This window comes from Antedon mediterranea, chromosome 2, assembly GCF_964355755.1.
Source record: "Antedon mediterranea chromosome 2, ecAntMedi1.1, whole genome shotgun sequence".
NCBI lineage: Eukaryota > Metazoa > Echinodermata > Crinoidea > Comatulida > Antedonidae > Antedon > Antedon mediterranea.
Window position 1 is genome coordinate 14,204,339 of NC_092671.1, and position 16,849 is coordinate 14,221,187.

At 29.9% G+C, this 16,849-nt stretch overlaps 1 protein-coding gene across 5 annotated transcripts in view; it reads left to right on the forward strand.

Annotated features, from left to right (window-relative positions):
* Positions 1–16,849, forward strand: part of LOC140040494 (1-phosphatidylinositol 4,5-bisphosphate phosphodiesterase delta-1-like) — a 32,008-nt gene that overhangs the window by 12,610 nt on the left and 2,549 nt on the right. Inside the window, exons 7-23 of one of the 5 annotated variants that reach the window (XM_072086475.1) lie at positions 35–101; positions 3,545–3,638; positions 4,262–4,379; positions 4,836–4,921; positions 6,246–6,366; positions 7,512–7,597; positions 8,134–8,216; positions 8,516–8,641; positions 9,740–9,766; positions 10,658–10,711; positions 12,802–12,895; positions 13,099–13,278; positions 13,614–13,721; positions 13,981–14,042; positions 14,295–14,421; positions 14,511–14,660; positions 15,291–15,396. In XM_072086475.1, coding sequence (XP_071942576.1) covers positions 35–101; positions 3,545–3,638; positions 4,262–4,379; positions 4,836–4,921; positions 6,246–6,366; positions 7,512–7,597; positions 8,134–8,216; positions 8,516–8,641; positions 9,740–9,766; positions 10,658–10,711; positions 12,802–12,895; positions 13,099–13,278; positions 13,614–13,721; positions 13,981–14,042; positions 14,295–14,421; positions 14,511–14,660; positions 15,291–15,382 — 1,675 coding nt within the window. In that variant the 3' untranslated portion in view covers positions 15,383–15,396. The remainder of the gene's footprint in view (positions 1–34; positions 102–3,544; positions 3,639–4,261; positions 4,380–4,835; positions 4,922–6,245; positions 6,367–7,511; positions 7,598–8,133; positions 8,217–8,515; positions 8,642–9,739; positions 9,767–10,657; positions 10,712–12,801; positions 12,896–13,098; positions 13,279–13,613; positions 13,722–13,980; positions 14,043–14,294; positions 14,422–14,510; positions 14,661–15,290; positions 15,397–16,849) is intronic. The other 4 variants (XM_072086476.1, XM_072086478.1, XM_072086477.1 and 1 more) reach the window with 4 other exon arrangements.

The following is a 16,849-nucleotide window of genomic DNA, read 5'->3' on the forward strand; positions in this document are numbered from 1 at the left end:
GTAAATATTTTTCATTTTTTCTACTATTTTATAGATACTCCGGTGATGATGATTACTGGACAGCAAGTGAATTTACTAAATTCATGCACGAATCACAAAAGGTAATTTTGAGAAAATGAACTTTGCTTTCTTATTTAGCTATGAGCTCGAAAGTAGTTTAAATACACCGATTATATTAAAGTATATGGTTAGTCAAATGTCAGTTTTGAAACCTGAAAATGAAATTAATAATGAATTACAGTGTTGCAAGTTTTAGCCTTAGGTCATCAAAATTTATATTTCGATTTTTAAAATAATTTTCCAAATACAGAGGTAAAATATTTTCCATTCACTAACTAGACTATCTAAATTTTTTTGAATTTAAAGTTGGTGCCATATATTCTGGAATCTTGTTCATATTTTGCTATAGTATCAGTTGCATTACAAGTGATTTCACTTTACAAATGCATATGACATAGAGATCGTATTACCTCATTAAGTACGGGTATTAAAGGGTCTGTTTCTGCTGCATAACGCAATTTAACCGGTTATTTTAAAATAGATTAAAAATAGATAACAATAACAAGACCGCGTTTCTGCTCAATTTGTGCTCCGAAATAACCGGTTAAATCTATGGGTGGTCGTCGAGCAAAACGTCATCATTACCCAAAATGCAATACACTCAGACGGTAGTAGAAGTTGGCTGTTTGTTTACATCGACGTCGTGAGTACACACGTGTGTATTATATCGCCGAACATCTCACTCAAACATGTTAAAAAAATAAAATGTTGTCTCCAGGTCTACAAGTTTTGTTTTTTGTAAAGCCTACTTACATCGCTAATAAAATTAATTCTCATGGCGCCTTCAATAACATGATGGGGAGGGTCGTGCAGCGCCCGATCGCCTAAACTAGGATAATTTTTATCCTCAACAAAGGCGATGACATACGGCCCTTCCCACGTGAACGACTGTTGTCTTTCGCGAGCGCGGTCCTACAAAACACCAAACGGAAACAAAAACGAGACTCAGAATGTTGCAATACTTACCAAACGAGAGTAGATAATTGTTAATTAATTATGAAAACCCAACTTTTATAGCAAAAATCGTCCGAATTTATGTTAAAAACGATGAGTTTAGCCACAAAAACTTAAATCAAACGAGAGTATCCAAGTCATAGAATATCGCACGCATATAGTGCCTTTAATAAAATAATGAGTATTGAACATTATTTCGTATATTTATGTACTAACATAAATAATAACACATTTCTATGCTTAATAAAATCATATTTAATATATTATCAAAGGCTCTGATTACCTTTGTTTTCGGTCGATGTGATGTTTTTCTAAAAAATTATATTATGTAAAACGATCAAAGTAAGAATGTTCATTGTTCTCCTATTAAAGGCACTAAGGGCATGCCATAAATACGCTCGTTTGGATTAAGTTTTTGTTGCTAAATTCATCGTTTATAACATAAATTCGGATGATTTTTGCTATAAAATTTGGGTTTTCATAATTAATTAACCATTATCTACTATCGTTTGGTAGGTATTTGCAACATTCTGAGTTCCTTTTGTTTCCGTTTTGGTGTTTATATAGGGGACCATCCATACCCTTCGCGAGCGTGTACTAACGCCTCAAATTGCTTAGCTTGGGTAGTCCCCGGAACTCCACCCCAAACTCCTCTTTTACTTTCGCAAAAATGCTCTTATTTATTATCTGTGATTCTTTTCTATTCCATGCCATCCTTCCCCGTACTTTCTCTCCCCCCACAACTGAATAACATATCTTGTGATTTCATTCATCCACATACATGTTCACTTCTTCGTTCGACTGTCAAAACCACGAGGAAAACACACATCGTATGCGACGGTATCTGACCCGGGGTCACAACTGTCAATCAAATAACCGTTATTTCGTGTTGCAGCTAAGAATTGCTCAGTGATAACCGGTTAAACGGCGTTCTAACACCGATTTAAATTGGTGTTTTTAACCGGTTATTTTGCGCTGCCTTTTAACCGGTTACCACAAATGTGTCCTGTTTCTGCTGCCAAGAAAATGGAGTTAATTTATTCACACTGATTTTAATTTATTCACACCGATTTTAACCGGTTATTTTCTATGCAGCAGAAACAGGCCCAAAGAACAAAAAATGTGAGTAGAATATATTACCTGTTCGGATGTGTTGGAGGCAATAGCATTGTATAGAAATCATCTTATTCTTGATTATTTATTAGCGGATGAATAATAATATTAAGTTTAATTTATTATAGCGCAAAATGGTCTCTAAAAGCTCAACAAAGAAAAGATAAAAATAATAATATCTATAAAAGTGGAACAATCTTGGACACTTTATGAGAATATCTCGATAGTTATTTTATTACAATACATGATATTTTGAGCATGATTATTTCACACACAGCTAACCTGTATTCAACTGTTCACCAATAATCATTTTTACAACAATCTTTTTATAAACTTAGTCATTCAATTTTAATTTAATTAACATAAAAGTGGGACAAGTCCACAAAATACACACAAAAAATGTTGAAAAGAAAAAAAAACAGATCCACTGTCATTTTGTATTATAAAATACCTGAGGTACATGGCTCATTACCTTCCTGCTTGGTTGTCACTTTGTGTGTGACAATCAAAGCAAATAATACGTTTGTGGAACTAAAAGGTACAAATGTATAAATTCACATCAAGTAATGGTCAATTATATAACACAACACTCAAGTGTGAATGATAAAAGTGAGCACAACTTTTACACAAAGACATACAGTATACAATTACTGTACGAACTAAATTGGCTAAGTTTCAGGGTTTTGACATACTATATCTACCTTTTACATAAAACTTCTGCAATTTCTCTAGCTACAATATATTGGGTATTCACCTGTAACGATAACAGTTGTTCTCACTTTTTTATATTTGCAATGGAATTAGTGGGTGGAAAGAATAAATTGATCAATACACAATTGTAGATTACAGGGAGTTGACAATTATTCTGTAACAATACTAGATATTTTTTAGAGCTATTATAAGTAATTAAAGCTTATAGATGTCAAGGAGATCCACAATTTTCATTGTGTTATTTTAACACGTACAATATAATATAAGGTATTAAACTTGTTACCTAGAGCTATGGAAAATGTCACAGTTAATTTATATATAGGAAGAATTTTCAAAAAAAAAACAAAAAAAGTGCAGTAATTAAGTTATACAATTACATTGTGTTTAAAATAGAAATGAGAATAGATAGCTTTTGGTGACTGTCAGTAAGTTTGAATTGAAGATATTAAAATAAATGTATATACTATCTACAGGAGAATATTCACAACAGCACAGTGATTTAATGACAATTATTTACTGGTAACTAATTTGTAAACAGTCTCTGAGAATAAGAAAAAGCACCTGCAGCCAAGTATCTTGAAAAGCTTAGTATAAAAAGTGTCTAAACAAACAGAAAAAATAGTCCATTGTTGGCGCTGCACTGTGGCTATCAAGGTTTCCACTTAAAAGAAAGACAATATTCATTTTTTCCTCTTTTCGATTTTAGAGACTTGATGTAAAAGAAGAATGGTGTTTAAATGTGATTGAGAAGTACGAACAAAAAGAAGTTTGCAGACAGAAAAAGATTCTTAGCTATGATGGTAAGTATCAGGGAACAGTTAAATATTAACTATTATAACTGTTGTAATTTAACTCTTCCCTGGTAAGTATAGTATAGGTAAAGCCTAATAATGGAATAAGCATTTATGGTTGGCTGTCTTTTATTTAAAATTTGCAACATACAATATTAATTGGAATAAAGTAGTTAGCTTGTATGATCTTTTACTTTTTATGAACCATTTTAGTAAATGCTGGTAAGCTGAGAGAATAGGTTATTTACATTGAAAAGTCGCATTCAAATTAATTGATAAATACCACTTCTTTACATTTTTTCCCTATCTCAAAATCTCAAATAAGCAGCACAAAAAGGAATTGCATGCAATTGTAAAAATATAGAAAGTAAAGTTAATTGCTAAAATAAAAAAACAAATTAACATATATAATAAATTACATTGAAATGTCGCATCAAATTAATTGATAAATTCCACTTTTTTACATTTTTTCCCCATCTCAAATAAGCAGAACAAAAAAATGTTATGCAATTTCAAACATATAGAAAGTTAATTGTTAAAATAAAAAACAGATAAATATATTTTATAGATACTCCCAATTCCCTGTTTTTTTAAAAAGTTTTATATTATTTTAAATAATGTTTTCTTTACAGGTTTTGTCCTGTTCATGTTGGGGCCGAATGGATTAGTTTTCAATCCATATCATGATTCAGTTTACCAAGACATGACCCAACCTTTGACCCACTACTTCATAGCTTCTTCACATAATACGTAAGTACCTCACTAATTTTAATAACATCTTTTTTATTACCATTTATTTCTTTAGTATTACGTACTTATTTTCAGTTAATATACAGAAATCTAAAGTGTAAATGTACCTGACTCGGTTTCATTAGCATCCTTTTAAAGTAGCAATATCTTCCTGGAAGTCTTACGACAAACCACTGTAATTGGAACATAATTATTTACCCAAAAACACTTAACCAGGTTATATACTAACATTTTATGACAAGTGGAAGCAATGAACAGCACCACCTCATATATAGTAGGACATTACAAGCCAGTGGGTTATTATATTCTGAGGCAAAAGAGTCAACATATTTTTAGTATGAATTTTGTCGTTAAATAACTTAATTATTGGGTTTTTTTTCATTAAAAGCTGGAATGAAATATATTTATTATGTTCTTATTTACCTTCTCATTAAAATATTTGATTTTTCTTCACAGATATTTGTTAAGTGATCAGTTACGAGGACCCAGCAGTACTGAGGCCTACATTAAAGCTCTTCAGAAGGGATGCAGATGTGTTGAATGTGAGTATTGCTTGAAAATGGTTAAATTCTCTTTTATTAATTTAAAAAAATTGGCTTATCAATTATTATAAATGATTTTTGTTTTGCAAATTAACTTTGATTATAATTAATATACGTATTTATATAACAATGCCATTTTGTTTCTCAGAACCACTGATGATATATTATGTCATTTCAAGTTAGAAAGTTCATTTGGAAGAAGATATTTTGTTATGCAAATTAGCTATTAGTAATTAATATAAATATGTCTATATTGTTATAATTTATTGACATTTCTATTTCTTGGAAACCACTAAATGTATTTTGGAGGTATAAAAAATATAAAGTTACAATCATGTATTTTAATTGTTATGCAAATTAGCTTAATGCCTCGCCCTTATTGTATAGTTTGCAATTAATATAGTTTATATGTCTTCTGTGTATTTTCTTTCTACATCTAACAGAAGCACTGAATATATTTAATATGACATTAATATTGCTTTTTATATTGAAACTAAAAAAAAATCATTGAAAATTAATATTAATCAAAAGCTTAATACACCGTAAATATTGTTATTGTATGTAATCATTTTTAATAACAATCAATTAGGAATACAGTACTGATAATAGTAATATCATGGTAATAGAAAGGTTTTGCAATCTTACGAATACGATAACGAAAACGGATACGTCACGCACACGTATTCGTTTACGTAAGCCATAAAAAAATCTGTTTTGCATGGCAACGAAATATTGAGGCGCGTCCAAAATATGACTGCGGTAAATTTGAGCGAAGCGCAGGTACGTGTTGCTTGGTGCTTGGCTGCCTAGGCCTAGCGTAACATCAAAGCGAGTGAGGACTTTAAAAACTGCTATTTATCAAAATTGACTTGGCATTTTAGTAAATTACTTTAGTAAATTACTTTCAATAAATCTATATTTATATTATAATCATGAATCATTCCTGATTCAAATGCAAAATGTGCAAAATAGATCAAAAACTATACTCGTTTTGTAGTTACGAATATGACTGGTGATATTCGTCAACACGAATACGCTTTACGAATATGAAATGGGGATCAGCTCAAAAGTTTCACAAATGTATGACGTATCCGTTTTCGTTATCGTATTCGTAAGGTTGCGAAACCTCCCTAATATAACCCTGTGTGCACTGTAGATTATTAATAGATTATTTGTATTCAATAACTCAAGTGTCTTCAAATGGATATTTTGCATTTCAGTTATTTCCACATTAAATTGCCACTTTCTCTTTCATGTCATGTAACTTTTGATTTTTAATTTAATAGTTAATAACAAAGCCAATTCTTTTTAAAATTATCTTCAGTGGATATTTGGGATGGTCCAGATAATGAACCAGTCGTCTACCATGGGCACACACTAACCTCCAAGATTCTTTTCCGTGATATCGTTGAGGTCATCAACAAGTATGCTTTTGTCGCTTCACAGTAAGTAAATCCATCAGTTATAATGTTTGTTCATTAGATTTTTTGTTTGTTTTTTATAACAGAACTTTCACTTATAGTTTCTCAACTAATTATCGTTTATTATAAGTTAGCAGTGATATTTAAAAAAAACAGCCATTACTCATAGCCATAAAAATCATTATAATTCAATACTGAAGGACTTTTATGTTTGTTAATAGCTTGTCACAAACCTGTACAAATTAAAAATGAAATATACACAAACAAGTTAATAATGATTTGCTTTTTTGAAGATGAATGCATTATTTAAATTAAGTAGTATTTTTTAAGCAACTAAATGAGATTACAGATTTTTATAATATGGTTGTCTATTAAAGTGTATAGAGTACAGTGTTTACTTCATGAAAATTTATCAATTTTGTGAGCTATCGCTGTAATAGTCCTTAGAACCTATCTTAAGTATGATAGATGGTGATTGTTGGATTTTAGACAAACTCAACAAACACCTTCAAAGTGGTGATTAATGGAAGTGTGTTTTTGACTGCCTAAGGCAATGAATTTAAATTGTGTTTTTATAAATATGTGTGATGGTAATATTATGCACAGCATAATCATTTGAATTTTGTTTTTGTTGAAAAAAGGTAAAAGAATGTCTGGATACAGAATAATAATGTTATTTTTACAATCAGAAGGTTTATCGCAAATAGCGTGCACGCCGCATGATGGGAAGGGTTTGGGAGCAAACGTCACGACACGTACGTACATGATTTGATGTTTGTATGTACGCGTCCTGACATTTGCTACCAAACCCTTCGCATTATACACTGTGCAATGACGTTCAAGGGAAATCAAGCTATTTGCAATCTATAAGATGGTGTATTGACCAAGTCAATAAATATTTAAAGGATTTTCCTTACGTGAATAAATCACTTCTATAGATGTATTTTAAATGTGATTGTGTTTCTCCTTAGCCTAATAGGTGTGATTGGTCAATATTGCCACAGTATCCTCAGCTCATTTCATCATCCTAATCCCTATCATCGCCCTAATCCCTATCATCATCCTAATCCCTATGAGTGTGAACATTTAAATCATTGTATATTATACAGAAAACAGTGTTTCACAAAAATCACAACAGATCCTAATATCAGTGCTTTACGTCCATTTAGATATCCTGTTATACTGTCTCTTGAGAACCATTGCTCCGTCCCACAACAACAGGTAATGGCCAACATAATGCAGACAATCCTTGGAGGTAAGATTAAATCACCAAACATTTGATCTCAAAATATTAAGTTGTAATTGTTTATATTATTTATATTGTTTATTCAATGCAGCTTATTCTTAATTGGCGTATCCCATTATAACTTTGTTTTGTTTTGTCTTTAATTAATTTGTACTATATTTTTGTATTGTATAATAATGATGGAGTAAGAGCAGTTTTCTGTTTGGGCTCATGCCTACTACTTGCTCCTGGCAAGATGAATTGTAAAACGTACTTTTAAGAACTTTTGCTGAATAAATATTATTATTATTATTATTATTATTATTATTATTATCAAAGCTTTTAATTCTGAAAATGTAATACATATTTTAATTATAATAAACATCAACTAAGCAGTGATGTAGCCACAAGAAATAAAGTGGTGCAGTTTTCACAAGAAAAGGAAACAATTTGTTCAAGCCACTGGGTTGTCAAGGCCTCTGTGAAGAAGTGGTTAGGTTGAAACTCCGTACCGTACGGCCCTGCTAAGAAGTAATAAGTTTTTGTAAATTAAACATTTTTTTTAGACCAAATTTACAAAGAACCTGTGAAAGCAGATGAAAAAGATCCACCCTCACCAGAAGCACTTAAAGGAAAAATATTAATCAAAGTAAGTGTGAAAAAAAATGAATTCAAAATAAATTCATAAATTTTTCTGTTTTTCAATCCATATGCCACCAACATCTATACATTATGTTGGATATGTTTACCCCCTATGCATTAACTTAATAATATTAACCTGTACTGTCTAATGCCTGTTGTCAAATCTTTTACAATAGATAATAGTTCACTTTCTAATTTAACTGAAGGAAAATCAGTTAATCAAAACAACTTATAGGCTTTAACATATTTCATATTTATATACAAGTTATTGTAACTGCTTTATTAAGTAAATATTCTTATTTTTAGGGTAAAAAACTAAAGGTTGAGGATGAAGATGACGGCGATGTGAGCGATGAGGATGAAGCTGCAGATATAGAGAATGTTGAAGATGAAGAAGTTAGGCAGCAGTTAGAAAGTAGCAAGAAGAAAAAAGTAAGTAACATATACATAGCAATTGATAGTATAAATTAAAAAATATCCTAGTGAAGAAGTCTTTGAAAAATGTTACCTTTTTTTTAACTCTAGCGGAAATTGAATTTACTTTTTTCATTTTTTAGTACCTACTGTATACTATTTATTACAGTTTATTTTTCTTTAAAAATTACCTTAGTGTTAACACTATTGGAAGATATTGGAAGTCACATTCGACACAATAGAATATTATGGCTATACTATCTGTGATGTCTGTTTAGAAAAGGAATATAATTGACAGAACTAACAAAAATTCAATTAAGCTAGTCCTAGTCTAGAATGAACTATAGATAGAATGCCATAAATCTATCTGTTATACTTGACAGGTTCTTCACTAACAGGTTTTACAATATTAAAGCTTGTCCTCAGAACTACTTAAGTTGTTCAAACTCATTTATTATACACATTTTAATTTCAGAGAGGTGTTAATAGCTTTGTTTTAACCTTTATTTACTCAAAATTAATATTATTATTCTAAGTTTACATATTACTTGACATTATGAGTTAATTATTTATAAAATTGATATATATTGATTTATAAAGTTAATCATTTGTACTTTTGTAATATCAACAAAGGGTCACAAAATGTCATGGGTCAAAGGTTGATTGATGGTTTGTATCACAAGTCAATACTAATTAAATTTGATCTAAGATTTTGATAGAGCTTTCATATTTTCTTACTTTTATTTGGTGTTCATTCAATGGGAAAATTACAAAGGGTAAACCAGATGCATATGCTATTGATTAGTAATATCCAAAGCTATAGTATGCAACCTAATTAATTATACTTGTGAAATAGATCTGAAAACAAATTAATTTATTATATTGAAATTCTCAGATTAGGCCTACCATAAGATATACCATAAGATATACAGTATATTATATAATCAAAATTGTTATTACATTCATTATTTACCCTAATAAAGGCTGGGGAATCATGTTTTTCTGCTTCCATCATTTTCTTGTATTAGTTAACTGTTCAAAAGGTTCTGGTGTTCTGCTAATTTTAAAATTAAAGGTATCTTTATAATTAATTTCATTAACTTCATTCAATTACAGGACAAGAAGGTATTAATGATGGAAAATGTTAGAAGCATTCTGGTTTGAATTTATCAAAGTTTAAAACGGCTACACCTGTGCCCTGACATTCAATAGTGATGAAAAATGAAACAAATTCATTAAGCTTAAAGCTTATCCAGCAAAACACAGATTTTGTTGATAAATTTAATTCTAAATTAAGTTTATATATAAAGTATTTTGTCATTTTTAGGAGATAAAATTAAATAAAACAAAACAAAAAAAGGTAGGAATTATTTATCCAAAAAAGCAATTTTCATTTTTAAAAAACAGGTTTCAAGGAAGCTGTTGAAAACTTTGACATTTGCACGCTTCATTTTTATTGCACACACATGTATCTTCCATCTAACTCTAAAATAAAATATAAACTAATGAATATACATACACATTGAATGCTGCTCAATTACAATGAAATATGAATGCGATTAATTAACTTCTTTGCCTGGTAAATGCATTATAAAAGATTTTTGTTCAATAGAATAAAATACATATGCCCAAACTTGCATCTTGAAGAATTCTAATTAAAGAATGTTAAAATGCCTTATATAAAGGTTTTATTGCCAACCTTTTGTGTTTTGGAATATACAGCTTTCCAACACAATTCAATAAAATCTACATTTCATATAAACTCCCTTATTAACTGCTGTCTTGACTCTTTAATCTTATGATAATAATAATGTTTTATAAATTTAATATGTGCATGTTACACATAACCTATTTACAATGAATGAATATTTGCATCCAAAACACATACAGTTTACATTCATACAGTTTTCTCTGAATTGTACAAACTTTTATCATTAATAATTATATAGTAATACTTACTCTATTTCCTACTCTCTTTTGTCTGAATTATTATATAATTTTGTGATTCTATTTTTTTTTTTCTCTTGTAATCAGTTTTTGTCTATCTTCAGCGGTGGAAAAGTATCAAAAGCAGCAGTTGAACATGAGGTTTGTGCATAATGTCTGTTTGATCATGTGCTGTAATGCAATTTCCCGATAGTCATTCATTATTTAGTAAATGTTGTGTTTATATATTTATTAGATTTGCTTGCTGTTCAGTATCCTATTATCCAGTTCATTCCAGTTTATCCTATTATCCAGTTCATTCCAGTTTATCCAGTTCATTCCAGTTTATCATATTATCCAGTTCAAACCAATGTATCTTATTATCCAGTTCATTCCAGTTTATCATATTATTCAGTTCATTCCAATCTATCTTATTATCCAGTTCATTCCAGTTTGTCATATTATTCAATTCATTCCAATCTATCTTATTATCCAGTTCATTCTAGTTTATCATAATATTATTCAGTTTATTTAAGTTTATCTTATTATCCAGTTCATTCCAGTTTATCATATTATCCAGTTTATTTCAGTTTATCCTATTATCCAGTTCATTCAAGTTTATCCTATTATCCAGTTCATTCTAATGTATCCTATTATCCAGTTCACTCCAATGTATCCTATTATCCAGTTCACTCCAATGTATCTTATTATCCAGTTCACTCCAATGTATCTTATTATCCAGTTCACTCCAATGTATCTTATTATCCAGGTCACTCCAATGTATCTTATTATCCAATTTATTTTAGTTAATCCTATTATCCAGTTCATTCAAGTTTATCATATTATCGAATTCATTCCATGTTATCCTATTATCCAGTTCATTCCAATGTATCTTATTATCCAGTTCATTTCAGTTTCTATCCAGTTTATCCTATTATCTAGTTCATTCCCGTTTATTTTATTATCCAGTTAATTCTATTATTTAGTTCGTTCCTGTTAAACCTATTATCCACTTCATTCCAGCTTTTTATTTATTTGTTTGTTTTTGTAGAATGTTTTATTCTTGTTTGTTACAGGGTCTAAGTTAATACTCTAAGTATGTCGTGTACTTTTGCAGTTCAGTTCATTGCAGTATTTTTCTAATTGACTGGTATTTTGTAAACTGTAAAACCAATACCTGTGTGTGTCACTTTCTTTGTTAATTTTGACATTATAAATTGAAATAATATTTAAAGTTTGTTTATTTACAATGCAATAATATTATTTTTTATACTATCCTAACACAACTAATGAGTGTTATCAATAACCAAAATATTGCTATACAATTACATAAGTATTAATATTTTTACTTTCAGCATTAATGCAGACTATCTATTTAATCCATAGTTTGATATTTAATAGGAAGCTTTCAATTTTCGACGAACAATGACCAAACTATGTCATGCAGGAATATTGTTTCCTCGCTTCCCACCTTGACACAGGTTTTGATGGTTTCTAGGTCCAGGCAACAACTGAAGACACATTGATTGTTCGACCTAGGTTGGTTGTCGGTCGTCGCAAATAGAAAGCTTGCCTGTTTTAGGCATGCAGATACATACTTATGTTGTCAATAACTAATATACAATTTTTATATAATTATAATTATTTTTAGTGAATGTGGCATAGCCAAATATTTAATCGTTCTTAATATACTGTATAACCTAAGGCATGCATATACAATAGTATTTGTACCATTTATTTTTAAATTGTTCAAAAAGACAGAAGGAGGTTTTATACAAATATTTGCCTATTATTAACTAAATGATGTATTTAAAATAAGAAAAGGTGTTAAAAAAACAATTAAAATCATTTGAGCATCATATTTTATTAGTCAAGGTAAAATTGAAAATGTCTGACTAGACCTTGTCTTACAATTGACAAATTTTCAGATGAAACAAAATTTAATTAATTAATAATTAATAAATTTGTTTGTATATATTTTTCACATTACAGTTCTAGTAATATTACAGAAAGAAAGTATTTATTTTGGCAACAATTTGATATTCTACAGCTCATTTTTTTCCAAATATCTACTTTATTTGATTAAGTCAAATCCTGGCAAAATAAATAGGCGGGATTATGCTCTAAATTACGGGATGGCATTATATTTGTGTGTGGAATTATAAGGTATTCTATAGCAGATATTTTTCTGGTTTCAAGCCAAAAATTTAGATCAAAATATAAGTTATTTATATGCATATTTTTATTTTTAGAGTAAAAAACTGAAGTTGGCCAAAGATCTTTCAATGTTGGTTTGTTTGTGTAAAAGTGTTCATTTCCACAACTTCAAGGAATCTGCCGAAAAATGTAAGTGCTGGTGAATTTTTTTTCCAAAATAATATTTGAGCTCACAGAAACAATTTAAAATATGAATTTGTAAGCTTAACATTTTGTCTGTCTATAGTTTCTTATTTCTTCATTTTTGGAAATTTATTATTAGACTATTTCTTTGTTATTAATTACAAATTAATTTTAATCATATTACTCATTACTTACTTTAACATTGTCAGACAAGTTTTATGAGATGTCTTCTTTCGGTGAGAGCAAAGCCATGGATCTGGCCAAACATAGTGGTGAGCAGTACAATGAACACAATAAGAAGTTCTTAAGCAGAACATACCCAGCTGGTTGGAGAACAAACTCTTCCAATTACTGCCCCTGTCCGCTATGGAATGCAGGCTGTGCCATTGGTAGGTTTATGCTTTTACAGTACTTCTGTACAATCATGCTGTAATTTAAGCAGTGCAAATCCCTATTCTAATAAAAAATTGTTCAACATAATATCATGCCTGTAGGGGTAAAAGTGAACCAAACGGGCTAGTTAGGCCTGTTGACTATCACACTACTATTTGGTTTTTAAAGGGCACTCTCAAACTCCTTCAGCTATGGGCTTGCAAGTTTATAGCCACTTGGCCTCTTTGAATTAGCAACTCAGGTAGTTGCTAATTAACAACTCACTGTAGGCTAGATTAATATTGACATAATATTACTTTCCTGACATAATGGTAAATATTTTCATTCTCAGTTGCCCTAAACTATCAGACTCATGGAGAAGAGATGGATCTGTATTTAGGAAAATTTAAACAGAATGGTAACTCTGGTTACATACTTAAACCAGTGTTTATGAGAGAAGGTAAGGAAAACTAGTCAGAATTTTAGAAGAATTGTACTAAAAATGTGTTGGTGAGAGTGTTCTAATGCGCTATAGCTTGCATTCAAGAACTGATTTTACAAATCAAAAAACACTCCTTCTATTTATATGTAATTGATTCATCAACATCCCCTTGTCCATGCGAACTATGAAATTGACCAATTGCAGTTTGATGCCCAATGAACTGGTTCCAAAAGACATCTACATTATGTTAAAGAAAATTATTATTATTATTCAACAGAGGGCTTAAAGTTTGACCCTGAAAAGCCATCAGCTGAGTACAAAAAGAAGTTGAGATTTAAAGTAAGTACACTATTTGCCATGCAATAATAATATTGTCACATATGCTTAGTTTGTGACTAGCGACAATTCTACTAGTTTTCTCTAAACGCTGTAACGGTACACATCATTTAACTTGTGTATAGTCTTGTAACGTTAGTGTAGTGTACAGTATTGTATATACATATTTTAATTGACTAGACTAAACTACTACGTTTTTGAACTATTTAAATAAATTTAGTTTTGTAAAAGTTTTTATTTAACACTATTTTCTAGATCATTAGCGGCCAGCAGCTTCCTAAACCTAAAGGATCAAAAGAAATTATTGACCCATTTGTAAAGGTGTCTATTTATGATATGAATCAAGAAATTGATGCCAAGACTGAAGTAGTTGAAAATAATGGTAAGAGAATTTGTTACATTTTGTTGAAGGATTCACCTTCCATGTTATTGCCAGTATTTTACTTATTATTTATTACCTTTATTTTTAAGGATTTAACCCACAATGGAATCATGACATGGAGTTTGATGTTAAAGTACCTGAACTAGCTTTGGTTCGCTTCACCGTCTACGACTATGACATGTCATCAAAGAATGATTTCATCGGACAGTACACCATCCCTGTGGCAAGCCTACAATTAGGTAAATACACATACAGTATGATTTTTCTTGATAAATTTGGTACATTTCGCAGTGGCATATCCAGTGTGGGTGGGTGGGGTGGGGGGATTGGGGGGTGTGGAGTGGGGAGTTGCTAGTAATACTGTACAGTAGTGATGTACAACATTAATGTCAAATTACATTTGTTTATATTTAGAAATCAACGCATGAAAATATAGCAATTTTAGAATGTGGATATTACTATTGTTTTGATTGCTGTCAATATGCAAATTATATTAATTTTGTTTTTAATTGACCAATATTCATGCATGAAAATATTTTAATTTTGTGGAGTTAGTGTGTTACATTAAATTGTTAATTGCAATCATGAGATCATGATAGTTTCAGACTCAATGAATAATTAAGTTTCTTGTGATTTCACTAATTTTTTTAAAAGTGGAGGTTAGTTTGTAACATAATAGTAACATTGATTATGTTTACTAATCATTTACTGGAAATACATTCTGGACATTCTTTAAGTAAAAGCACTTTTTATAACTTCTAAATTTTGCACCATAATCACTGTTGATTTAAATAGATTCATCACCATGGTAAATAATTTGATTTGCATGTATTTTGTGTGTGGTTAAATTACCTATTTCATCAAAACAGGGTATCATCATGTACCATTGGTGTCTAAGAAAGGCGTGGCATTGAGTCCAGCCTCAATCTTTGTTCATATAATGTCGTCGTCAAAATCATGATGCGTTACTGAAAGGTATCCTCTCATCATTTAGTGTTTTTTTTGCTCATCATCTGCTAGCATGCCATGTTTATGCGTTCTTGATAAGGCAGCAATGGATACAGAAGATGGCGTGAAATTGTTATTAAATCATTATAATGGGCCCCTAATGGTACCCACATCCTAAAAAAATGATGAAAATTGTACTATAAAGTTAGATATAATATTTTCTCCCTAACAAAAAGATTTTTTGTTGTTGAATAATATTCATTAATTGATGAAATAGTTATTTACTTTTAACAAAATTTGGGTTGAAAAAAAGTATATACACAAGAAGAAAAACATATTTTTTAGAAAGAAATAATCAACTATACATATCTCTTTATTATCAAATGTAAAATAAAAAAATACATTACTCAACTTATTTGACAGAAAGACCTCCCCCCCCCCACCAAAAAAAAGATTGTCAGAAAAAGGTTTTTGTAAAATTTTACAGTTTATTTTATCAGTTTATAAGCAAAATCATTTTATGCAATTTATCTTTATATTCTTCATATTTTGGAAGACAATATATTTTATTGAATTAAAGGCCTTTTCACAGCATTCCAGTGAATCTTCTGTATCCACCTCAAAACTGCATGAAATTAAAATAATGTTTTTTTTAGCCTCTACCCTGTTCTTCATTGCTGTTATACTGTAGCAACCCTTCACTTTTCATTAGATAGAGTTTATATAATTATTAATAGAAATTTGGGATACTAATGGTTGATTGGTTTGTTGCAATATTTTTGTTTCTATTTTTTTTTAGAAATTAAAAGCTTTTGATTAAGTAGGTGAATGCATACATAATTGTATGAATTAAATGATTCTTGATTTGAATGAAAACAATAATGGATAAAATGAGTGAATTTATGGTAGTGGCATATATTGGGGTGAAGTGTAATACTGAATAAAAATATTTGGTAGGGTAAGGGTTGAATTGGGAAAATGTTTTCTAATTTTTCTCTTTAACATGCATATTTGTGGAACCTATGAATGGAATATTTAACAGTACATACATGTATGAATGAATACAACATTAATAATGGCAAAAATTAATAAACTAATAATTCTGCTTATTCTTGCATATTGCCCAATTTAATTACTAAATTACTATTAATAGATATATTTATATTGGCAATCTTGGCAATATGTTTATATATTTATCACATTATTTGAACTACCAATCTTTAGAATTTGTTTAACATAGAATTGAGAACTTCTTTCATAAAGGTTATAATACATTTTCGAATTAGCAACAAATAAGGTTTCATGTTAGTTTGTTATAACAAGCAACCACAAAAAAGACAACTGTGCTTCTCTTCTTTAAAGTTCTTCATTTTTGCGCTGTCTATTTTGAGTTGTTACGCTCTACTTCTCGTCAACTATTAACTTGAGTTAATAGTCTTGCCTCTTGTAGATTCCATGTGCAAGTGTAGATGTCAACAAC